Source organism: Pan troglodytes, chromosome 10 (assembly GCF_028858775.2).
Source record: "Pan troglodytes isolate AG18354 chromosome 10, NHGRI_mPanTro3-v2.0_pri, whole genome shotgun sequence".
Lineage (NCBI taxonomy): Eukaryota > Metazoa > Chordata > Mammalia > Primates > Hominidae > Pan > Pan troglodytes.
Window position 1 is genome coordinate 117,236,476 of NC_072408.2, and position 25,529 is coordinate 117,262,004.

General features: G+C 46.7%; 2 protein-coding genes across 2 annotated transcripts; both read right to left on the bottom strand.

The window, feature by feature from the left end:
* Window positions 1-4,125: 4,125 nt before the first annotated feature.
* LOC107967638 (high mobility group protein HMG-I/HMG-Y-like) lies at window positions 4,126-4,600 on the bottom strand. Its single transcript, XM_054663527.2, has one exon. The coding sequence runs from the start codon at window positions 4,546-4,548 to the stop codon at window positions 4,270-4,272; it is 279 nt and encodes a 92-aa protein (XP_054519502.1). The 5' UTR covers window positions 4,549-4,600; the 3' UTR covers window positions 4,126-4,269.
* Window positions 4,601-9,458: 4,858 nt separating this feature from the next.
* On the bottom strand, window positions 9,459-24,633 carry ARPC3 (actin related protein 2/3 complex subunit 3). Its single transcript, NM_001251913.1, has 7 exons — window positions 24,565-24,633; window positions 19,760-19,859; window positions 14,630-14,706; window positions 11,401-11,469; window positions 10,868-10,994; window positions 10,421-10,515; window positions 9,459-9,521 (listed from the first exon to the last, which is right to left on the bottom strand). Exons 1-7 carry the CDS (start codon window positions 24,568-24,570, stop codon window positions 9,459-9,461), a joined length of 537 nt encoding a protein of 178 aa, NP_001238842.1. The 5' UTR covers window positions 24,571-24,633.
* Between the last annotated feature and the right edge of the window lie 896 nt (window positions 24,634-25,529).

Genomic DNA, 25,529 nt, shown 5'->3' on the forward strand with positions numbered 1-25,529 from the left:
GGATTACAGGCGCTCGCGACCACACCCGGCTAATTTTTGTATTTTTAGTAGACACGAGGTTTCACCATGTTGGCCAGGTTGATCTCTAACTCCTGACCTCGTGATTTGACTGCCTCGGCCTCCCGAAGTGCTGGGATTACAGGTGTGAGCCACTGCTCCCAGCCTTTTATTTATTTATTTATTTTTGAGATGGAGTCTCGCTGTTACCCAGGCTGGAGTGCAGTGGCGAATCTCAGCTCACTGCAAGCTCCACCTCCCGGGTACAAGTGATTCTCCTGCCTCAACCTCCTGAGTAGCTGGGATTACACACACCTGCCACAACGCCCAGCTAATTTTTCTATTTTTAGTAGAGACAGGGTTTCACCATGTTGGCTAGGCTGGTCTTGAACTCCTGACCTCAGGTGATCTGCCCACCTCGGCCTCCCAAAGTGCTGGATTACAAGCGTGAGCCACAGCACTCAGTTCTAATTTTTGTATTTTTAGTAGAGACAGGGTTTCGCCATATTGGCCAGGCTGGTCTCAAACTCCTGACCTCAAGTGATCTGCCCACCTCAGCTTCCCAAAGTGCTAGGATTACAGGCATGAGCCACAGCACCTGGCCCACAAAAAGTATTTTTTTTTTTGCAAAAGTTAAATAGGATTTAAAACTGTAAAGTGCTTAGCGCACTGCCAGATCACCTATAAATTGGAGCTGCAGAGTTGAAGCAAAGTGGAAAATCATGATGGATGATTTATCTCAATATCAACACAGAGCAGATGTGGCCCTAAAATTACACTCTCCTAATGGCATGGTCTTCCAAACATCTATAAACAAAAACGAAGGGGGAAACAAACCAAATGGCTTTTGGTGGAATAGTATTACATCCCTTTCTGGACATAGCACCAAACTTTATGAAGGTCTTCAGTACTAATACTTTTGGGAAAAAGAAAAACATCAAATCAAACAATTCACATAGATCTTGTTCATGTATTTCCATGTACTATAATCTTTCCACACAAATGACAGTAATTAGTGGCATATGGCAATGATGAATGTAAACAGGATGCTTAAGAAAGAAGAACAAGATGACCATCGTCCTCACACTGTTTTGGGCTAACGTGCTTTATAAAAGATTTTCTTTTCTTTTCTTTTTTTTTTTTTAGACGGAGTCTCCCTCTGTCGCCCAGGCCGGAGTGCAGTGGCACAATCTTGGCTCATTGTAACCTCCACCTTCTGGGTTCAAGTGATTCTTCTGTCTCAGCCCCCCGAGTAGCTGGGATTATAGGTGTGCACCACCATGCCTGGCTAATTTTTCTATTTTTAGTAGAGATGGGGTTTCACCATGTTGTCCAGGCTGGTTTCGAATTCCTGACCTCAAATGATCCACCTGCCTTAGCCTCCCAAAGTGCTGGGATTACTGTGCCCAGCCAAGATTTGATTTTCTATCAATCTTTTTTTTTTTTTTTTTTTTTTTGGTGACGGAGTCTTGCTCTGTTGCCAGGTTGGAGTGCAGTGGTGCAATCTTGGCTCACAGCAACCTCCGCCTCCTGGGTTCAAGCAATTCTCCTGCCTCAGCCTCCCGAGTAGCTGGGATTACAGGCATACGCCACCACACCCAGCTAATTTTTGTATTTTTATTAGAGACAGGGTTTCACAATGTTGGCCAAGATGGTCTCGATCTCCTGACCTCGTGATCCGCCCGCCTCGGCCTCCCAAGGTGCTGGGATTACAGGCATGAGCCACCGGGTCCAGCCAATCTTTTTTTTTTAAGTAGTTTTTTTCCTCCTGGTTATTAAGAGAACACATATCTTACTGAATTATAGATATATTTTACTCTGAATGTACAAGTCTTGTACTCTCTCCTGCCCCAAGATATTCATTGTTAAGTTTGCTGTACATGCTTCTAGTTTTTCCAGGAGTATATACAATGAAATAAACATTGTATTGGGATCATACTATAATACTGTCTTCAACTTTTTTTTTTTTTTTGAGACAGAGTCTCTATCACCCAGGCTGGAGTGCAGTGGCTCGATCTCAGCTCATTGCAACCTCCGCCTCCTGGGTTGAAGCGATCTCGTGCCTCAGCCTCCCGAGTAGCTGGGATTACAGGCATGTGCCATCACACCCAGCTAATTTTTGAATTTTTATTAGAGACAGGGTTTCACCATGTTGGCCAGGATGGTCTCGATTTCCTGAACTCGTGATCCGCCCGCCTCGGCCTCCCAAGGTGCTGGGATTACAGGCATGAGCCACCGCGTCCAGCCAATCTTTTTTTTTTTAAGTAGTTTTTTTCCTCCTGGTTATTAAGAGAACACATATCTTACTGAATTACAGATACATACTACTCTGAATGCCTAGGTCTTGTACTCTCTCCTGCCCCAAGATATTCAAATTTGCTGTACATGCTCTTAGTTTTCCCAGGAGTACATACAGTGAAATAAACATTGTATTGGGATCATACTGTAATACTGTCTTCAACTTTTTTTTGAGACAGAGTCTGTCTCTGTCACCCAGGCTGGAGTACAGTGGCTTGATCTCGGCTCACTGCAACCTCCGCCTCCCAGGTCCAAGAGTTTCTCCTGCCTCAGCATCCAAAATAGCTGGGATTACTGGTGCCCACCACTATGTCCGGCTAATTTTTTGTATTTTTAGTAGAGATTGGGGTTTCACTATGTTGGCCAGGCTGGTCTCGAACTCTTGACCTCATGATCCACCTGCCTCGGCTTCCCAAAGTGCTGGGATTACAGGCGTGAGCCACCTCACCTGGTCGTCTTCAACTTTATTTAAAACTCAATAATGTATTCTAAGATATCTTACCATGACAGGATAGGTAGAACTGAACCATATTTAATTTTATGGATGGACCATAATTTAGTTATCCAATTCCCTATTGAGAGATGGCTGAACTATTTTCTTTCTTTTTTTTTTCCAGAAAAGGATTTTTTTTTATTCAAGTAACTGCAAATAGGAAACCAGAGGGGGAGCCCCAGGCTGGGACAAATCCTGGTGACCCCTCCCCAACAGAACAGGGGGAGGAGGTGGCCCCTACGCCCTTTATGGTTGATTCGGGCCCCCTTGCTCACTCTGCTGCAGCATCCTAGGGGCAGGGCCCCACCTTCCCTGGGACTGGGGTAGTCGGTCACCCAGCCTGCCATGCCCCAGCCCCTCTTCCCCACAAAGAGTATCTTGCGGGAGGGGATCGTGGGCAGAACAGGAGGCAATGAGGATGAATATTTGGCGCTGGTAGCAGCAGCAATGACGGATGTGGAAGAATGGAACATTGAACAAAAAACAACACAACTGTTCAGAGGTAGTTTGTGAACAGAGGAAAAATGGAACCAGAACCTTGAGGGGCAGGGAAGAGCAGGAGCGGGGTTGGGAGCGGGCAGGGTGAGGAGGGGGAAATGGCTGAGTGGCGGAAGCAAAGTAGGGTTAGGGGAGCAGCCCCAGCCCACCTCAGGCGGCGGACACAGGGCTCGTGGGCCTCACCTGGACAATAAGTGACTGCATCTCCATCACCACAATATGTACTCGATCCCAGGCGGAGGGCAAGGGGGCTGCGGCCACAGTGAAGAGGGAGTAGGGGACTCACCCCTCCTGCCTTCCTGTAGCCAAAGGGGGCTGTCCAACCTAGTGCAGGGACTAGGGAAGGTGGGGAAGGATGAAAAGTGTGAGCCCCACGTGGTGACAAAGACAGTTTGGCTGGGGGAATCCTGTGGGCCAGCACCCCCCTCCATTGGCCACACCTGCTGCTGCCAGGGCAGTGGAGTAGGGCGTGCCAGGATGAGATGGGGCTTGGGCCCCTTTTAAGGCCAGGGGAACCCTCCCAGGCCCCACTATCGGAGGCCAGAGGGAACAGTGAAGCAGAGAGGGCGCCCCCAAACTAAAAGCCCAGAGAGCAATGTTCCCACCACCAACGGAGTGGGGACGCAGCAGGTGCAGGGTGCAGCTAAGTGAGATGCTAGCCTTGTCCAGGAGGGCATGTGTGTATGCGTGGGTGGGCGGGGGGAGCTGGGAACTGAGGCCAGGGGAAAACTGCTCCCCACTCAGCCCATGGGAGCCCTGCAGTGGCTGGTGTGCTGCGTAGTGTGGTGGTGTGGGCACAGGTGGAAGATGGGGGTGGCGGCCAGAGGCGGTGGTGATGGTGGGCCTGCGGAAGGGGCGAGGGCGGTGGGAGCGGAGCAAAGCTGTCCAGTCCCAGAAGGAAGCTGCTCCTCCAGTGAGGAGCAGGCGGCACGCACGGGTCACTGCTCCTCCTCCGAGGACTCTTGCGAGATGCCCTCCTCTTCCTACTTCTCCAGTTTTTTGGGTCTGCCCCTTGGTTTCCTTCCTGGAGTTATGGTGGTTTTCCGGGTCTTGGCGGCACCCTTGTTTTTGCTTCCCTTTGGTCGGCCCCGAGGTCTCTTAGGTGTTGGCACTTCGCTGGGCTCCTTCTGACTCCCTACAAGCGCTGTCCCAGGACTCATCGGAGGCTGCTTGCGCGGCCTGCCCCGGCCCCGCTTCTCAGTGCCCTCCTTTTCCTGCTTGGAGGCCAAGGGCTGGCTGGACTTCGAGCTCGACTCGCTCATCTTCCCTTCTCTAAGGAGCAGGTGAAAGAGTGATGGCTGGGATGCTTCTTGGAACCGCGCCAGCGCGAGAAATAGCCCCGGCTCGGAGTCCCAATTAGAGGACGGCTGAACTATTTTCAGTGTGTGCGTGTGTGTGTGTGTGTGTGTGTGTGTGTTTTCCCAGCATTCAACAATATGAAGTTGAGTTGCTTGATCAAAAATAATAAAATCTGGAAGCTGGGAGCAGTGGCTCACGCCTGTAGTCCTAGCACTGTGAGAGGCTGAAGCAGGAGGATCACTTGAGCCCAGGAGTTCGAGATCAGTGTGGGCAACATGGTGAGACCCATCTTTAAAAAAAAAAAAAAAAAAAAAAGGCCGGGCGCGGTGGTTCACACCTGTAATCCCAGCACTTTGGGAGGCCGAGGCGGGCGGATCACGAGGTCAGGAGATCGAGACCATCCTGGCTAACACGGTGAAACCCCGTCTCTACTAAAAATACAAAAAATTAGCCGGGCGTGGTGGCGGGCGCCTGTAGTCCCAGCTACACGGGAGGCTGAGGCAGGAGAACGGCATGAACCAGGGAGGCGGAGCTTGCAGTGAGCCGAGATGGTGCCACTGTACTCCAGCCTTGGCGACAGAGTAAGACTGCGTCTCAAAAAAAAAAAAAAAAAAGAAGGGGAAGAAAATAAAAATAAAAATCTGAGAACTATTACTAAATTACCTTGTCTAAAAAGTCAACATTATAATTGTTTTTAATGTCAGCATTACATTTCAATTAAAGCTGTATTTTAAAGTTCATACTATTGGACCGGGCGTGGTGGCTCACGCCTGTAATCCTAGCACTTTGGGAGGCTGAAGCGGGTGGATCACCCGAGGTCAGGAGTTTCAGACCAGCCTGGCCAACATGGTGTAACCTTGTCTCCACTAAAAATCCACAAATTAGCCGGGCATCGTGGCGCACGCCTGTAATCCCAGCTACTTGGGAGGCCGAGGCAGGAGAATCGCTTGAACCTAAGAGGTGCAGGTTGCAATGAGCTGAGATTGCGCCACTGCAATCCAGCCTGGGTGACAGAGCAAGGCTCTATCAAAAAAAAAATTCAGACTATATTCATGTATAATTTATAATAAATCATTTGGAAATTGTCCTCTTGCATATATTAAAAAACAAAATATAACAAAACAAAACACCTACCACGATAAAGTCCCAAGGGGAAATGGTCCAGAAGCTAGTTCCAGCGCCTGTGGCCCGTGCGCCCCCTGCTGGCAGTAGTGGAACTGGGAACAGGGCCCAGAGTAAGCTGGTTTTCTATCATGATGGTTCCACAATAAAAAATAAAAAAAAATAAAAATAAAAAAAAGGGCCGGGCGCGGTGGCTCACGCCTGTAATCCCAGCACTTTGGGGGGCCGAGGCGGGCGGATCACGAGGTCAGGAGATCGAGACCATCCTGGCTAACACGGTGAAACCCCGTCTCTACTAAAAATACAAAAAAGTTAGCGGGGCGTGGTGGCGGGCGCCTGTAGTCCCAGCTACTCGGCAGGCTGAGGCAGGAGAATGGCGTGAACCCGGAAGGCGGAGCGAGGCGGAGCTTGCAGTGAGCCGAGATCGCGCCACTGCTCTCCAGCCTGGGAGACAGAGCGAGACTACGTCTCAAAAAAAAATATATATCTATATAGATCTCTACAGATATCTAGATATCTATCTATATATATAGATATATAGATATTTATCTATAGATATATCTACATATCTATATATAGATCTATATATCTACATATCTATATATAGATATATCTATATAGATCTATATATCTACATATCTATATATAGATCTATATAGATCTATATATCTAGATAGATCTATAGATCTAGATACATATCTATAGATCGATCGATCTATATATCTAGATACGTATCTAGATATATAGATCGATCGATCTATATCTAGATATAGATCTCTCGATATCTATAGATATCTCTAGATATCTATATATGTCTATAGATATATATACATACATACATATATTTGGCCGGGCGCGGCGGCTCACGCTTATGCCAGCACTTTGGGAGGCCAAGGCAGGCGGATCACTTAAGGTCAGAAGTTTAACACCAGCCTGGCCAACGTGGTGATATGTTTAAAATAAAAATTTTTTTTCTTTTTTGAGACAGGGTCTCAACTCTGTCGCCCAGGCTGGAGTGCAGTGGTGCGATCATGGCTCACAGCAGCCTCGACCTCTCGCCACCAGGCCTGGCCCCAAACCTGTAATCTTGAAATGAATCAGGGTGGCTTTCTCTCCTTTCTGACATGTCTGTAACCCCTGTGGCAGAAGTTCCAACCCAAACACCAAAACTCTGATTCTGGGTTAAGAATTTTAATTTAGGACAGGTGCAGTGGCTCATGCCTGTAATCCCAGTGTTTGGGAGGCTGAGGTGGGTGGATCACTTGAGTCCAGGAGTTTGAGACCAGCCTGGACAACACAGCAAAACCTTGTCTTGCTGGGCGCTTTGACTCACACCTGTAATCCCAGGACTTTAAGAGGCCAAGGTGGGTGGATCACTTGAGGTCAGGAGTTTGAGACCAGCCTGGCCAATATGGTGAAGCCCCATCTCTACTAAAAATACAAAATTAGCCAGGCGTGGTGGCGCAAGCCTGTAATCCCAGTTACTCAGGAGGCTGAGGCAGGAGAATAGCTTGAGCCTGGAAGGCAGAGGTTCCAGTGAGCCAAGATTGCACCACTGCACTCCAGCCTGGGAGACAGAGACTCAGTCTCAAAAAAAAAAAAAAAAAAAAAGCAAAAACCAAACCAAACCAAAACAAAAAACAAAAAAACATGATACCCCGTCTCTACCAAAAATACAAAATTAGCTGGGCCTGGAGATGTGTGCCTGTAGTCCCAGCTACTGGGGAGGCTGAGGTGAGAAGATTGTTTGAGCCCAAGAGGTCCAGGCTGCAGTGGGCCGTGTTCATGCCACTGCACTCCAGCCTGGGCAACAGTGATACCCTGTTTCAAAAACAAACAAACAAACAAACAAATTTTAATTAAACAAACAAACAAAACCCCCCACGACACACCACCACCACTCTTTTGGCTTCAGGACTGTCCTTCTGTTTATCTATGGAGTAGGTTTTCACATATCCATTCCTTTTGCTGTGTGAACTGTGGTATTTAGCTAGCTTGTAATTCAAGTCTTTAAACAGATGCTCAAGAGCATTTAACCCACATATTAAAATCATATATTCACCCGTAAAACCAAAATGCAAATACTCTAATCATTCAAGTACTACCATAAACTCTAGGTTTTTTTTTTTTTATTTTGAGATGGAGTCTCACTCTCTTGCCCAGGCTGGAGTGCAGTGGTGCAATCTCCACTCACTGCAAGCTCCGCCTCCCAGGTTCACGCCATTCCCCTTCCACAGCCTCCTGAGTAGCTGGCACTACAGGCGCTCGCCACCACGCCTGGCTAATTTTTTGTATTTTTTTAGTAGAGACGGAGGTTTCACTGTGTTAGCCAGGATGGTCTCGATTCTCCTGACCTTATGATCCGCCCGCCTTGGCCTCCCAAAGTGTTGGGATTACAGGCGTGAGCTACCGCGCCCGGCCGGCCGTTTTTTTTTTGAGACGAAGTTTCACTCTTGTTGCCCAGGCTGGAGTGCAATGGCGCGATCTCAGCCTACCGCAACCTTCGGCTCACCGTAACCTCTGCCTCCCAGGTTTAAGCGATTCTCCTGCCTCAGCCTCCCGAGTAGCTGGGATTACAGGTATGCGCCACCACGCCGAGTTTTTTTTTGTTTTTTTTTTTGAGATGGAGTTTCGCTCTTGTTGCCCAAGCTGGAGTGCAATGGTGCGATCTCGGCTCACTGCAACCTCTGCCTCTGGTTCAAGCGATTCTTCTGTGTCAGCCTCCCGAGTAGCTGGGATTACGGGCGCGTGCCACCATGCCCGGCTAATTTTTGTATTTTTAGTAGAGACATTGTTTCATCATATTGGTCAGGCTCGTCTCAAACTCCTGACCTCAGGTGAGCCGCCTGCCTGGGCCTCCCAAATTGCTGGGATTACAGGCGTGAGCCATCGCACCCGGCCCGGCTGGTTTTTGTATTTTTAGTAGAGACCGGGTTTCTCCGTGTTAGTCAGGCTAGTCTCGAACTCCCGACCTCAGGTGATCTGCCCGCCTGGGCCTCCCAAAGTGCTGGGATTACAGGCGTGATCCACTGCGCCTGGCCATATTAGTATATTTTATTTCGTACATATACACAGAGAGAAAAAAAAAAAAAGAAAAAGAAAAGAAAGCACTGATATATGCTCTAACATGGGTGAATTAGAAAACATTGTCAAAGAAGCTAGACATAAAACGCCACGTTGTATAAAAAATTCAATTTACATGAATTATCCAGAATAAGCAAATCCATAGAGACAGAAAATAGATTAATACTGGGAGGAGGGGTGGGAGGGACAGGGGGCTTGGGGAGGAATGTGGGGTGGGGTGGCTGCTAAAGAGTGCAGGTTCACTACACCGGGGTGATGAAAATGCTCTGGATTTACTGGGGATGGTTGTAAAACTTCATGTATATACTAAAAAAAGTGAATTGTACACTTTAAAAGGGCATTATGGAATGTGAATTTTATCTCAAAACAAATTGTAAGTGAATGTCAAAGACTGGCAATAAAGTTTTTCTGACACGGAATGTTAGAAATTTCTTTATTATTACTTATTCTTATTAAGCGCCAGCTTAATGCTGCAGAAAATTTCAAATCACCCTTGATAACCCACTTTCTTTTCTCCCACCCAAATTCTTGATCAAGAGTTTTTCAAATAAAGACATGCTCTTCTCTCTTCTGTATAAAACTTTACGAAATAAAGGCAAAAGATTGTGTACATCTTGCTGGAAAATGCTGCCCAGGCCTCTGGAGACGGTGGCTGCCCGGGCTCCCTTCACTGTCCAGGTCCTGAAAGACTCTTGTTCATGAACTGTCTCTTCACAAAGCAAGTCCACCACTAACAAGAGAGAACAACACAGAATGAACAGCAGGGTCAAATTACAATAGAATTTGCATTTATTTAATAATAAAATTTCACATTAGTCTGGAATCTCTTATAAACTTTTTTTTTTTTTTTTTTTTTTTTGAGACGGAGTCTCACTCTGTCACCCAGGCTGGAGTGCTGGAGTGCAGTGGTGTGATCTTGGCTCACTGCAAGCTCCGCCTCCCGGGTTCATGCCATTCTCCTGCCTCAGCCTCCCCAGTTGCTGGGACTACAGGCGCCTGCCACCACGCCTGGCTAATTTTTTGTATTTTTTAGTAGAGACGGGGTTTCACCATGTTAGCCAGGATGGTCTCAATCTCCTGACCTCATGATCCGCCTGCTTTGGCCTCCCAAAGTGCTGGGATTACAGGTGTGAGCCACCGCGCCTGGCCATAAACCCTTTTTAGACAAAGTCTCACTCTGTCATTCAGGCTGGAGTGTAATGGCATGATCTTGGCTCACTGCAACCTCCACTTCCTGGGTTCAAGCGACTCTCTTGTCTCAGCCTCCTGAGTAGCTGAGATGACAGGTGCACACCATCACGCCTGGCTAATTTTTTGTATTTTCAGTAGAGATGGGGGTTTCACCATGTTGGCCAGGCTGGTCTCGAACTCCTGACCGCAAGTGATCCACTCGCCTCGGCCTCCCAAAGTGGTGGGATTACAGGCGTGAGACACTGCGCCCGGCCTGCAATTCATTATTTAGTGTGATTCAGTGAACGCATATTACACACTAGACATATACTGGAAGTTAAGCAACATTGCAATGCAGAAATTAAAAATATTCTTGCAATGGAAGACCTTAGTGTGTTCAATGGTGGCTATGGGATAAAAGGTGATTTACCAATTAAGCAGGCAAGAAGAGGGTCTTACCTTGCTGGGTTTATCATTCTGAGGGTCGAAAACTTTCTCACAAAGTCTCAGTCCAGTCTCTTGCCTTAGCTGTTGTAAATAGGCTCTCATCACTTCTAAAACAGAACAATTTAAAAAAAACTGTATTTGCAAATACATCCCAAATGTACTGGTTGCAGTTCTGGATGCTCACTGTGGTAATACATTTTTATACATTTGAACAGGATACAAAATAGAAATGACAGTCCAGATAGTTTTATAACTACATTTGTTTTTGTTCAAAAGATTTTCTGCATGTCATCCTTGTTGCCAAGAATCGTTTGTGAGAGTGACTAATAAGATAATGTACTTCCTATGATTTCACTCTCAATCTGTACATGAATCAAGGCAAGAAAAAGAGGGGTGGTAGGAAGTCAAGTGGAGAAAATCTTCTTGTGTCACAGAGTGAGGATAGAGACCTGTTCTTACCATCTTCCTGTTTGTTTGCAGGTTTGGCATAAATTGCGTTAAGCGGAAAACCAGGCTCTCCAGGAACGGGAAAATTAGTGATTCCCAGCGTATACATTTCTTTCTCACCTTGGCTTTTGGAATTGCACTGGAAAAAAAAAAAAATATATATATATATATATACACACACACACACACACACACACACACACACACACACACAGATATTTTACAGGGAAAAGAAGAATTCTATCCTTGGACCCCAGGTTAAGAACCCTTGAGTCAAGGGCTTAAAAGGAATTCCTCTGTCAAGATTTCTATCTTGAGAAAATATATTCAAAGCCTTAAAACACCACTACTTTTATCTTTGTGTCAGTCAATTATACTACAAGTTCAGAGAACTAAATTCAAATTTTTCTCTTAAGTCCATGCTGTAAGTCAGAGGAAATATTTTCTACCTGTCTTTAAAGTCTCAACAAATCCCAGATGACTGGGAGGGTAAATGCCTCTCAGCAATTTGTTTTCCTGATATACAATCATCCAAGTTTAATTACCTTTTGCAGTTTCTTCAGACATTCAGAAATGTAGAGAGTTATATATATCAAGGTCCTATCAGCTTCATTCTACAGGGAGAAAAAGAAGACTTAAAAACAGTTATCAAAACATAACAATGATGTGCAATGTATGAATTCCATCTTTGTCTTCTGATTATCTGCTAAATGCAGTGGTAGGACAGCCACTATCACATCAAAACTCCCATTCTCCAAATGCACAGTCTCCTCAGTCTCCTTTTCCGTCTGCCCCTGGGAGGAAGGCACAAGCCCCACTCTGAGATGTGCAGCTGCTTTTTTTTTTTGAGACGGAGTCTTGCTCTGTTGCCCAGGCTGGAGTGCAGTGGCACAATCTCAGCTCACTGCAACCTCCACCTCCCAGGTTCAAGCAATTCTCCTGCCTCAGCCTCCCGAGTAGCTGGGATTACAGGTGCCCGCCACCACGCCTGGCTAATTTTTCTATTTTTAGTAGAGACGGGGTTTCACCATGTTGGCCAGGTTGGTCTCGAACTCCTGACCTCAAGTGATCTGTCCACCTCAGCCTCCCAAAGTGCTGGGTTTACAGGCATGAGCCACCACGCTCGGCTGAGTGGCTGCTCTCTCGTTTTTCTCGGCTCCCCTTGCCCCAGGGTTCCCAAGGATCTGTGTCAACAGCCCCTCACTGTATAGGAAGAAGTAACAAATCTGCCTGGAAAGCCTGAACTGCTCCATATGGTTGGCTAATTTTTAAAAACCCTTCCCTTCAGGGTCTCTGCCGAGAACAGAAATAGTCATTACTCTAAAGGAGGAAGCAACTATTTCACATTTGACTTGCTCCCAAAGAAGTCCATAATCTCAATGTCTTGACCTAACCAAAAAGAAAATGTGGAGAAGACAAATGAATGTTGATCAAATGTGGTATGGACTTTGGGTCAAATTTTACACAAATTTAGGCCAGGTGCAGTGGCTTATGCCTATAATCCCAGCACTTTGGGAGGTTGAGGTGGGTGGATTGCTTGAGCCCAGGAGTTTGAGACCAGCCTGGGCAACATGGCGAAACACCGTCTCTACTAAAAATACAAAAATTAGCCAGTCATGGTGGCGTGCGCCTGTAATCCCAGCTGCTAGGGAGGCTAAGGCCGGAGAATCGCTTGAACCCAGGAGGCAGAGGTTGTAATGAGTCAAGACTGTACCACTGCACTCCAGCCTGGGCAACAGAGCAAGACTCTGTCTCGAATTAAAAAAAAAAAAAAAAAAAAGGCCGGGTGCGGTGGCCCACGCCTGTAATCCCAGCACTTTGGAAGTCCAAGGTGGGTGTATCACGAGCTCAGGAGATCGAGACCATCCTGGCCAACATGGTGAAACCCTGTCCCTACCAAAAAATACAAAAATTAGCTTGGCGTGGTGGCGTGTGCCTGTAATCCCAGCTATTCGGGAGGCTGAGGCAGGAGAACTGCTTGAACCTGGGAGTCAAGGGTTGCACTGAGCCGAGATCGCGCCATTGCACTCCAGCCTGGTGACAGAGCAGGACTCTGTCTCAAAACAAAAAAACAACAAAAAAATTACCCCCAAACCACACCATTTTCCTATTTTTTTTTTTTTTTTTTGAGAGTGTTTCACTTTTGCTGCCCAGGCTGGAGTGCAATGGCGTGATATCGGCTCACCGCAACCTCTGCCTCCTGGGTTGAAGTGATTCTCCTGCCTCAGCCTCCCAAGTAGCTGGGATTACAGGCACGCACCACCACGCCCAGTTAATTTTGTATTTTTAGTAGAGACGGGGTTTCCCCATGTTGGTCAGGCTGGTCTCGAGCTCCCGACCTCAGGTGATCCGCCCGCCTTGGCCTCCCAAATTACAGGCGGAGGCACTGCGCCCAGCCACATTTCCCTATTTTTAAGACAATATAGTATCTGGGAACAAATGAAATGTGGCAGAGTTTTTTGTTTTTTTTTGAGACAGTCTTGCTCTGTCGCCCAGGCTGAGTGCAGTGGTGTGATCTCGGCTCACTGCAACCATCACCTCCTGGGTTCAAGCAATTCTTGTGCTTCAGCCTCCCGGGTAGCTGGGATTACAGGCATGCACTACTACACCTGGCTAATTTTTGTATTTTTGGTAGAGATGGGGTTTCGCCTTGTTGGCCAGGCTGGTCTCAAACTCCTGGCATCATGTGATCCACCTGCCTCAGCCTCCCAAGTGTTGGGATTACAGGCGTGAGCCACCATGCACTAATTTTTCTATTTTTTGTAGAGACGGGGGTTCGCCATGTTGCCCAGGCTGGTCTCGAACTCCCGAACTCAAGCAATGTGCCCAGAGAATTGTAACATTTATAACTGTTACAAACTTAACCCACACATGAGATATAGAAAACATTCTATTACCATCACAGAATGTTTAGACTACAATTTGTACACCAAGAGTCTACAAATAAATAATTCACAACCTGTTTGATTCCAGAAGTTCAGAGTTTGGCAAGGAGGGGCTGAAATTCCATTTTAGGGCTGGGAGCGGTGGCTCACGCCTGTAATCCCAGCACACTGAGAGGCTCAGGTGAGCGGATCATGAGGTCAGGAGATCGAGACCATCCTGCCTAACACTGTGAAACCCCGTCTCTACTAAAAATACAAAAAATTAGCTGGGTGTGGTGGCGCGTGCCTGTAGTTCCAGCTACCTGGGAGGCTGAGGCAGGAGGACTGTCTGAGCCCAGGAGGTTGACGGTATAGTGAGCTGTGACTGTGCCACTGCACTCTAGCCTGGGCGACGGAGCAAGACCCTGTCTCAAAACAAAACAAAAGGCTGGCACATAGTAGGTGCTGCTTAACTAATGTTGAATAAATAAAGATACTTCTAGCAAGGGGTTGGCAAACTTTCTCTGTAAAAGGCAGGCAGTATTTTTAGGTTTTGTGGGCCATACAGTCTTTGTCACAACTACTCAATTCTGCTGTTTTGGTGTGAAAGTAACTATAGATAATATAGAAACAAATGGTTGTGGCTGTGTTCCAATAAAGGTTTATTCATAAAAAGGGGCAGTGGGCCAAATGTGGCCCTCAGGTTAGAGTTTGCCAACCCCTGGTATAGAATTTGGAGGAAAAAAAAAGAAACTAATATTTATACAAAAGCTAACATTAAGCACTGCTCTCGAATTTAAAAATTACATGCTGATTTCATTTTATTTTCTCCTCACAGCAATCTGGATAGCAAGGTTGGTATTATCCCTATGAGAAAACTAAGTTAAATATTAAAAGCTCTGTAATTTACCTTAATTTCATAGTTTTTGAAGAAGACATTGGCCTTGAAGTAATAGATGGCTTCATCCACAATATCTGTATCTTTTGCTAAGCAGGACACAAGGGAAGGAGCACAGAGAACATTAGCCAAATACAAAACATAACAACTATCAAAGCCATAAAGGGAAAACACATACAACTGTCAACAGTTGCAGAGTTGAATAAAATAAAATGATCCTATTGAAATACAAAGTTTTTAGAAAATATTTATTTATTTTTTTTTGAGACAGAGTCTCGCTCTGTCACCCAGGCTGGAGTGCAGTGGCGTGATCTTGGCTCACTGCAAGCTCCGCCTCCCGGGTTCACGCCATTCTCCTGCCTCAGCCTCCTGAGTAGCTGGGGCTACAGGCACCTGCCACCACACCCTGCTAATTTTTTGTATTTTTAGTAGAGATGGGGTTTCACCATGTTAGCCAGGATGGTCTTGATCTCCTGACCGCGTGATCCGCCCATCTTGGCCTCCCAAAGTGCTGGGATTACAGGCATGAGCCACTGTGCCCAGCCTTTGTTTTTTTTTTGAGACAGAGTTTCACTCTGTCGCCCAGGCTGGAGTGCAGTGGCGCGATCTTGGCTCACTGCAAGCTCCGCCTCCCGGGTTCACGGCATTCTCCTGCCTCAGCCTCCCGAGTAGCTGGGGCTATAGGCACCTGCCACCATGCTCAGCTATATTTTTTGTATTTTTAGTAAAGACGGGGTTTCACCGTGTTAGCCAGGATGGTCTTGATTTCCTGACCTCGTGATCCGCCCATCTCGGCCTCCCAACGTGCTGGTATCACAGGCATAAGCCACCGTGCCCGGCCAAATTTTTTTTTTTTGAGACGGAGTCTTGCTCCGTCGCCCAGACTGGAGTGAAATGGCATGATCTCGGCTCACTCTGCCTCCCGGGTTCAAGCGATTCTCCTGCCTCAATCTCCCAAGTAGCTGGGATTATAGGCATGTACCACCAGGCCTGGCTAATTTTTGTATTTTTAGTAGAAATGGGGTTTCACCATGTTGGTCAGGCTGGTCTCGAACTCCTGACCTCGTGATCCGCCTGCCTCAGCCTCCCAAAGTGCTGGGATTACAGGAGTGAGCCACCGCCCCCGGATTTTCAGAAAATATTTATAGAAAAGTAGTACATGGTTTATTTTTACAGCTTTATTGTTTTTGTAAAACTTATACATGCTCATTAGAAAATGAAATTCAATCAAAACAGTTTTATTTTTTAGAGAGAGGTCTTGCTCTGTTACCCGGGCTGGAGTGCAGTGGTACAATTATAACTCACCACAGACTTGAATTCCTGAGCTCAAGTGATCCTCCTGCTTCAGCTTCCCAGGTAGCCGGACTACAGGCATGCGCCATGAAGCCTGGCTAATTTTTTTCTTTAAAAATTAAATAAAAATTTTAAAGAAAAGTTTTTAAAGATGGCTAGGCACAGTGACTCACGCCTGTAATCCCAACACTTTGGGAGGCCGAGACGGGTGGATCACCTGAGGTCAGGAGTTTGAGAGCAGCTTGGCCAACATGGTGAAACTGCGCCTCTACTAAAAATACAAAAAATTAGACAAGCATGGTGGCAGGCACCTGTAATCCCAGCTATTCGGGAGGCTAAGGCAGGAGAATCGCTTCAACTCGCGGGTGGAGGATGCAGTGAGCCAAGATTGCACCATTGCACTCCAGCCTGGGCAACGAGATCAAAACTCCGTCTCCAAAAAAAAAAAAAGTTTTTTTTAGAGATGCAGTCTCACTATGTTGCCTAGGCTGGTCTCAAACTCCTGGCCTCAAGTGATCCTCCTGCCTCCTGAGTAGCTAGGATTACAGGCATAAGCCACAGCACCGGGCCAAAAAAAAATTTTTAATTGTCACCTTAATTCCCATTTCCCCAAAAATAACTACCATTAGCATTTGGTGAACATTATTCAAGACGTCTCTCAATGCATTTATAAAAAAACACTGAGACATAGACTAACTTTAACTGCTTCCTAAAAATAAAAAGTATTCAGTCGGGCGCAGTGGCTCACGCCTGTAGTCCCAGCACTTTGGGAGGCCGAGGCGGATGGATTGCCTGAGGTCAGGAGTTCGAGACCACTCTGGCCAACATGGAGAAACCCTGTCTCTACTAAAAATACAAAAACTAGCCGGGCATGATGGTATGTGCCTGTAATCCCAGCTACTCAGGGGGCTGAGGCAGGAGAGTTGCTTGAACCCAGGAGGCAGAGGTTGCAGTGAGCTGAGATCATTCCACCAAACTCAAGCCTGGGTGACAGAGCGAGACTCCGTCTCAAAAAAGTAATAATAAAAAAAATATATAATTAAATAAAATAAAAAGTATTCAATATAATTTTATTTGAATTTACATATTATAGTTTCAGAAAAAAACTCAATTATTTAGAACATGTTGAGGTTCAGATACACATCTTTCTTTTTATGAAAATTATGACTTAAAATATACTCGTACAAGCTGTTGTAGGTAGCTCTAGACGGACAAAAGCCAGAAATACTGTCTTGACAAAGACAGATCTCATGACACAATTTGTTTGGCAATTTTTTGTTTTTCTTCTTATTATTTTAAAAAGGTCAAAATCCCAGGGTCTTGATATCTGGCAGCTGGTTTCAGCAGTGCTGAGATAGTTACTTATACTTCTTGTCTATGACTGTTAACGTTCTCGCACAGCAGAAATGCAAAGTAATCTTGAAGCTTTCATACTCTGCAATTCAGTTGTCTTCATCCCAGCTCATTGCCCTGTGGAAGAATTTCAACAGAACTCTAACTCTAGACTTGTGTTCCTTGCAATCTACTTTTTTTTTTTTTTGAGATGGAGTCTCGCTCTGTTGCCCAGGCTGGAGTGCAGTGGTGCAATCTTGGCTCACTGCAAGCTCCGCCTCCTGGGTTCACGCCATTCTCCTGCCTCAGCCTCCCGAGTACCTGGGACTACAGGAGCCCGCCACCACGCTTGGCTAATTTTTTGTATTTTTAGTAGAGATGGGGTTTCACCGTGTTAGCCAGGATGGTCTCGATCTCCTGACCTCGTGATCCACCCGTCTTGGCCTCCCAAAGTGCTAAAGTACTGGGATTACAGGCGTGAGCCACCGCGCCACGCCCTATTTTTTATTTATTTTTTCGAGATCAAGTCTCACTTTGTCGCCCAGGCTGGAGTGCCATGGCACAATCTAGGCCCAGTGCAACCTCCGCCTCCTGAGTTCAAGTGATTCTCCTGTCTCAGCCTCCTATGTAGCTGGGACTACAGGTGCCTGCCACCACAGCCAGCTAATTTTGGTATTTTTGGTAGAGACAGAGTTTCACCATGTTGGCCAGGCTGGTCTCAAACTCCTGACCTGAGGCAATCTGCCCGCCTCAGCCTCCCAAAGTGTTGGGATTACAGGCGTGAGCCACTACGCCTGGCTGCAATCTGTTTTCTTATCTGTGAAAGAAAACTTTCTTGGAGGACTCAATATTGTTTCCAAAAACCAGCTAGTTCTTCTAAATGCAATGACAGGAGGGGGCAAAGGCCAAAGGATTCTGAAATTAGAAGAATACTTGGCACATAAAAGGCATTCTACAGATATTTGTTGAATATAAATGAATTAGTGTGATTAATGCTGTTATTTAGCTCACAGCACAGGCCTCCATTCCAACTCAGGTTTTTTTTTTTTTTCTTTTGAAACAGAGTTTTGCTCGTTGCCTAGGCTGGAGTGCAATGACATGATCTCGGCACACTGCAACCTCTACCTCCCAGGTTCAAGCAATTCTCCGGCCTCAGTCTCCCAAGTAGCTGGGATTACAGGCATGCGCCACCATGCCCGGCTGATTGTTTGTATTTTTAGTTGAGATGGGGTTTCTCCATGTTGGTTAGGCTGGTCTTGAACTCCTGAACTCAGGTGATCCACCCACCTTGACCTCTCAAAGTGCTGGGATTATAGGTGTGAGCCATCACGCCTGGCCTTTGCAGTGAAAAAAATTTTTTTTTTTTTTGAGATGAAGTCTCACTCTGTCACCCAGGCTGGAGTGCAGTGGTGCAATCTTGGCTCACTGCGACCTCCACCCTCTGTGTTCAAGCGATTCTCCTGTCTCAGCCTCCTGAGTAGCTGGGATCACAGGTGCCCACCACCATGCCTTGCTAATTTTTGTATTTTTAGTAGAGTTGGGGTTTCGCCATGTTTGCCAGGCTGGTCTCGAACTCCTGACCTTAAGTGATCCACTTGCCTTGGCCTTCCAAAGTGCTGGGATTACAAGTGTGAGCCACCGCACCCAGCCTTGTGATTTTCTTTTATGTTATTTTTCTTCTTTCCCAGGCTGTCTTCTTCCTTGTTCCTTTTCCTCAGAATCAAGTAGAGACTGTGGTGACTCACCATATGCATTAAGTTTACTGAGCTTTCAAATGGTGTTGAAAACAAAATTAAGTTTAAAAAAGGTCAAGTCAAACAGTCTGGCAGAGAAATGGGGACTGGATCAGTACCAAATTGGTAATTATAATAATGGTCTTGGAAACCATGAATGGAATTCAGTTCAGACCCTTGCAGGGTACAGGGAAACCATGTCTAACATAATACAAATTATAGTGTTGGGAGAACATCTCAGAAAGCATCAGAAGAGTCTCAGACAGTGTCTGAAAAATATTGCGGCTTTCTGAAATAAAATTCAGAAAAGCGGGAATAGACGTAAGTAATGTTACATAGTACACTTCAGATTTAAGATTGAGGTATTGCTAAAAATGAAGATCTTGAAGAATGAATAAAGGAAGTAGATTTAGACGAGGAAGAGGTTAAAATATTTGTTGTTGTTGTTTTTCAGGTTGATGACAGAAAGGATGGGCATGTGGCATTCTAGACGTAACAGCATTAGATTTGTTTGAAAGAACTGATAAACAGTGTCCAGAATTAAGCACATTTCCTCCATTTTCTCAAAAGAGTTTCCTAGAGAAGTCAGAAGAAATAATACAATTTCCTATTAAATGCAACATATAACCACTATCTTGAAAGGTCTAGACCACAATATCTACCAAGCAAAGTACAAGGGCAATTTGAGAGAGAAGACTGAGCTAAGAATTTTCCTGATTTGATCATTTCAGAAGATTGTTAGGCATTTTGTACCAAAATTTGAAAATAATGGGTTTAGACTTACTCTCTCTGGGGGCAGGTCCTTTGAATTGACTTCTGATAGGCAACAGTGCCATGTTTCCGATGAGTTTGGTATCAGGATCCATGAGAGAAGAGTGGTAAGCCTGTAATGGCAAGCCCAGGAAGAACACAGAAGCAGAAAAAGAGCAAATGTCACTGTGGCAAACAACCTTCCCTTAAAGGAAAAAAAGAGTAAACCACCCAAGATTAATTAGGGGAGGGAGAAGGGATAGCAGCATTGAGGTGCGAGGGCTGGTTCTTTCTGGCTCAAGAAAACCAATTGTTAAATTTTGAGGCATTTTTCAAGCTGGTTGTTAAACACAGCTCTTCTCAAAAATCAAATTATATAAACTTACAATTAAGTAAATGATGTTGGCTGGGCGTGGTGGCTCATGCCTGTAATCCCAGCACTTTGGGAGGCTGAGGCAGGCGGATTGCCTGAGCTCAGGAGTTTGCAACCAGCCTGGGCAACACAGTGAAACCCCATCTCTACTAAAATATAAAAAATTAGCCAGGCGTGGCGGCGTGCGCCTGTAGTCCCAGCCACGTGGGAGGCTAAGCTGGAGAATCACTTGAACCCAGGAGGCGAAGGCTGCAGTGAGCCGAGATCGTGCCACTGCACTCCAGCCTGGGCAACAGAGCAAGACTGTCTCAAAAAAAAAAAAAGTAAATAATGTTAAAAACAATGATGCTTAAGTATTCATCACTTTTTTTTTTTTTGAGAAGGAGTCTCACCATGTTGCCTAAGATGATCTCAAACTCCTAAGCTCAAGTGTTCCTCCTGCCTCGGCCTCCCAAAGGGCTGGGACTACAGGTGTGAGCCACCACACCCGGCTACTTCCTAATTTTTTTTTTTTTTTTTGAGACAGAGTTTGGCTCTTGTTGCCCAGGCTGGAGTGCAATGACGTGACTTTGGCCCACTGCAACCTCCGCCTCCCGGGTTCAAGTGATTCTCCTGCCTCAGCCTCCTGAGTAGCTGGGATTATAGGGATAAGCCACCACGCCCAGCTAATTTTGTATTTTTGGTAGAGACGATGTTTCTCCATTTTGGCCAGGCTGGTCTCGAACTCCCGACCTCAGGTGATCTGCCCGCCTTGGCCTCCCAAAGTGCTGGGATTACAGGTGTGAGCCACTGCACTGCACTTGGCCTACTTCCTAATTTTTTTTTTTTTTTTTTTGAGACGGAGTCTTGCCCTGTCGCCCAGGATGGAGTGCGGTGGCACGATCTCTGCTCACTGCAACCTCCGCCTCCTGGGTTCAAGCGATTCTCCTGCCCCAGCCTCCCAAGTAGCTGGGATTGCAGGTGCGTGCCACCACGCCCAGCTAATTTTTGTATTTTTAGTAGAGACAGGGTTTCACCATGTTGGTCAGGCTGCTCTCGAACTCCTGACCCCATGATCCACCCGCCCCGGCCTCCCAAAGTGCTGGGATTACAGGCGTGAGCCACCACACCCAGCAATAACCTAATTTTTAAAAATTACATTTTACTATTGTCTATGTTCTTAAGGTTATTATTACGAAATACTAAATAATGGGGTGCTGCTGTGCATCTCTTCCAATTCTACGTTCGGTGACATCACATTGGTATATGGCCAAAGTATTTCCACTACAGAAAGACAAACATCATATAAATCAGGGTACCCAGCCCCCAGCTAAACCAAGACCCAAGCACTATCTTTTCAGCTCTGCCACTTCATGGCGTTATGCTTTTGACCAAGACATCATTCTTCTTCTCTTAGCTTGTTTCCAAACTTGTAAAATGAGAAGATATATATTCCCTTCAGTGGGTAGGTGTGTGTTAAAGGAAGGGATAAAAAAATCACATTTATGAGAGCATTTTGTATGCTGATTCTTAGTTCTGCTTTTTACAAGATGTCTGGCTTTTTATAAGTCAACATGGGTCCCATTCATATATTCATTCATTCATCAAATGATTGCTAAGCACCTTCTATGTGCAAGACACTGTGATATAGTAATATACAAAGTAGTACAATTCTGGTCCTTGAAGAGTAGAGAAGACAGACAGAAAATAATCACAGGATGGGATGGGCGGGGTGGCTCACGCCTGTAATCCAAACACTTTGGGAGGCCGAGGCGGACAGATCACAAGGCCAGAAGATCGAGACCACCCTGACCAACATGGTGAAACCCCATCTCTACTAAAAATATCAAAATTAGCTGGGTGTGGTAGTGCATGCCTGTATTCCCAGCTACTTGGGAGGCTGAGGCATGAGAATCGCTTGAACCCAGGAGGCAGAGGTTGCAGTGAGCCGAGATAGCACCACTGCACTCTAGCCTGGCGACAAAGCAAGACTCTGTCTCAAAACAAACAAACAAACAAACAAACCCCTCCCCCCCCCAAAAAAAACAAACAAAACCCAACAGAGTGAATCCAGGGTGCTCTATGTGCGATTGGAACCAGTACAGGGATTTAGAGTCCGTTTTTTTTTTTTTTTTTTTTTTTGGAGACAGAGTTTCCTAGGCTGGAGTACAGTGGCAGGATCACAGCTCACTGCAGCCTCAAACTCCTGGCTCCAGGTGATCCTCCCACCTCAGCCTCTTGAGAGGCTGGGAGGACATGCACTACCACATCCAGCTAATTTATTTTTATTTTTGTAGAGGCAGGGTCTCATTATGTTGCCCAGGTTGGTCTCAAACTCCTGGGCTCAAGTGATCCTCCCATCTTGGCCTCCTAAAGTGTTGGGATTACAGGCATAAGCCACTGCACCCAGCCTAGAGTCCTGGCTTAAAACCTGGTTTTACCATTACTAGGCAACCTTGTCCAAATTAACTTCTCTGAGGCTCCGTTTCCTCTTCTGTAAAACAGGAATCATGGTACCTACTTCATAGGGTCGTTATGAGGATTAGATGGGATAATTTATAAAGTGTGTACCCCAGAGCTCAGGAGTCAAATGGTAATTATGGGATTCATAAAATATGCATTTGTGAGGCTGAGCGAGGTGGCTCATGTCTGTAATCCCAATACTTAGGGAGGTTGAGGCAGGAGGACTGCTTGAGCCCAGAAGTTTGAGACCAGCCTGGACAACATGGTGAGACTCTGTCTCTACTAAAAACACAAAAACTTAGCTGGGCATGGTGGCGTACACCTGTAGTCCCAGCTGCTCAGGAGGCTGAGGTGGGAGGATCACCTGAACCGAGTTTGTGTCACTGAACTGCAGCCTGAGAGACAGGGTCACGCCCTGTCTCAAAAAAAAAAAAAAAAAATGTATTTGCAACTATGGCTTGCTCCTTTTCATCACAGGTATGCTTTATCTAAAGCAGCCTCCGCCTTCCCTCTCACCAACTGTCTTGTTACCCATCTAGCTTCTTTTTTTCCGGGGCGGGGGGTGGTACGGAGTCTCACTCTGTCGCTAGACGAGTGCAGTGGCACGGTCTCGGCTCACTGCAACCGCCGCCTCCTGGGTTCAAGCGATTCTCCTGCCTCAGCCTCCCAAGTAGCTGGGATTACAGGCACGTGCCACCACGCCTGGCTAATTTTTGTATTTTTAGTAGAGATGGGGTTTCACCATGTTGGCCAGGCTGGTCTTGAACTCCTGACCTCGTGATCCGCCCACCTAGGCCTCCCAAAGTGCTGGGATTACAGGCGTGAGCCACTGTGCCTGACCACCCATCTAGCTTCTTTATAGCATTTGTCACTACCTGACACTACCGTATGTATCTCCTTTATTATGTTTACACTTTTATTGTCTCGACTCCCGATTTGAATGTACATTCTTTAAGATTAGGGATTTGTTGAACTTATTTGCTGCTGTAAATACAGCCTGGCAGGCAGCAGGTGCTCGTTAACGTTTGTTAAAAATAATGTGTGAGCAGGCTGGGCGCGATGGCTCACGCTTATAATCCCAGCACTTTGGGAGACCGAGGGGGCGGATCACCTGAGGTCTGATGTTCCAGACCAGCCTGGCCAACATGGTGAAACCCCGTCTCTACTAAAATGCAAAAAATTAGCTGGGCGTGGTGGCGCGTGCCTGTAATCCCAGCTACCCGGGAGGCTGAGGCACGAGAATTGCTTGAACCAGGGTGGTGGAGGTTGTAGTGAGCCGAGATCGCCTCACTGCACTCCAGCCTGGGCGACAGAACGAGACTCTCTCAAAAAACAAACAACAAAAAAAGTGTGAACAATCACATAATAACTGAACCACCTTTTCCCGAATCTGCAAAATGGAGACCATGACGGTGATAAATCTACCCCACAAACTGGCTGTCAGAAATTAAGTACAACCAGGCCGTCATAATTTTTTACTCCCACTCTGATGGCACACGAAAAAGGAAATCTTTGGAAGTCAGGCGCCGAACGAGTCTGTGAGGGCCCTAAACCCAGCTGGCTCCGGGGTGGCCGCCGCTGCCGGGAAGTGGGTTCTGACAAATGACAAACAGCAGAGGGAGCCTGACCCCGGGGCGGAGGAGGAAGTGGGCCTGACAGAAAAAGGAGAAGCTAGACCCCTGGACTTGAAATATGAAAAATAAAAAGCGCAGCCCTTGGCTTCGCGCTCTAGTGAGGCTTTGGGAACCCTGCCGGAGTCGGAAGGAGTAGACGGAGAGAGAGAAAAGGGCCTCTTCACACACTCTGGACCCTTGGCCCACTCCTGCCGCGCCCCCGCCTCCCACGACTGGCACCCCCGGGCCGCCCCAATCCTTCAGCAATCGGTCCCCTCCCCTCGCCTCCCTCCTTCTCGGGCCCCAGCTTCCTCTCTGCCTTCCGCCGCCCGCTTCTCTCGGCACACACACGGTTTCTCTCTGCTCTTCGCAATCCCCGCTGTCTCCCCACACCGTGGATCGAACCCTCACCGGCATCTTGGCGGCGCCCGGGTTTCAACCCAGAGGAGCAGGATCCAGGTAGAGCGGAGCGCTTCCGGTCTGGCAGCCTGGGCGAGGTAGGCGGAAGCGAAACGGAAGGGGCGGGTGCGGACGTGGAGCTTCCGGCCTTGCAGTTCTGCTTCTGGTTGCAGCGGCCGCGCGGATCTGAAGGAGGCGCCAGAGCACTAGGCAGGTGCCTTGAGTGGTGCAGCGTGAGGCAGCGCCCAGAATGGAGATGGGTCTTGAGGTTCCAGAATCTGAGATCAATCACCTCTTTTGTATTTTTTTCAAATGTCACCTTTTCAGGGCCGGGCATAGTGGCTCACGCCTGTAATCCCAGCACTTTGGGAGGCCGAGGCGGGTGGATCACCTGAGGTCAGGAGTTCGAGACCAGCCTGGATGGTGAAACCCCGTCTCTACTAAAAATACAAAAATTAGCTGGTCGTGGTAGCATCCCAGCTACTCGGGAGGCTGAGGCCGGAGAATCGCTTGAACCCAGGAGGCAGAGGTTGCAGTGAGCCAAGATCGCGCCGCTGCACTCCAGCCGGGATGACAGTGTGACTCTCTCAAAAAAAAAAAAAAAAAATCACCTTTCCTGTGAAGCATTCTCCGTTCATTCTATTTTCAGTTCACCCAACTCCAGCCCCATGCCTTATCCTTCTCTCCCGCTTTTTCCCTTAGTTCTTACGATTCTTGTATTTAGTTTACTCTTAGTGCTTGTGAATGCCAAAAAGGCAGCACTTCGTCCGTTTTGTCACCTGCGCCTGTAACAGTGATGGTATGTAGGAAACATCAATATTTGAGTGAATGAATGAACCCAATGCACTGCATCTAAAAATGGAGAAACTGAAGGGCACTGGACTCCAGGTTTGAATCGCAGCTCCAATACATACTAGCTCTGTAATTTTGAGCAAGTTAACTGGCCTGTGCTTCAGTTCCTCACCTGAAAATGGCAG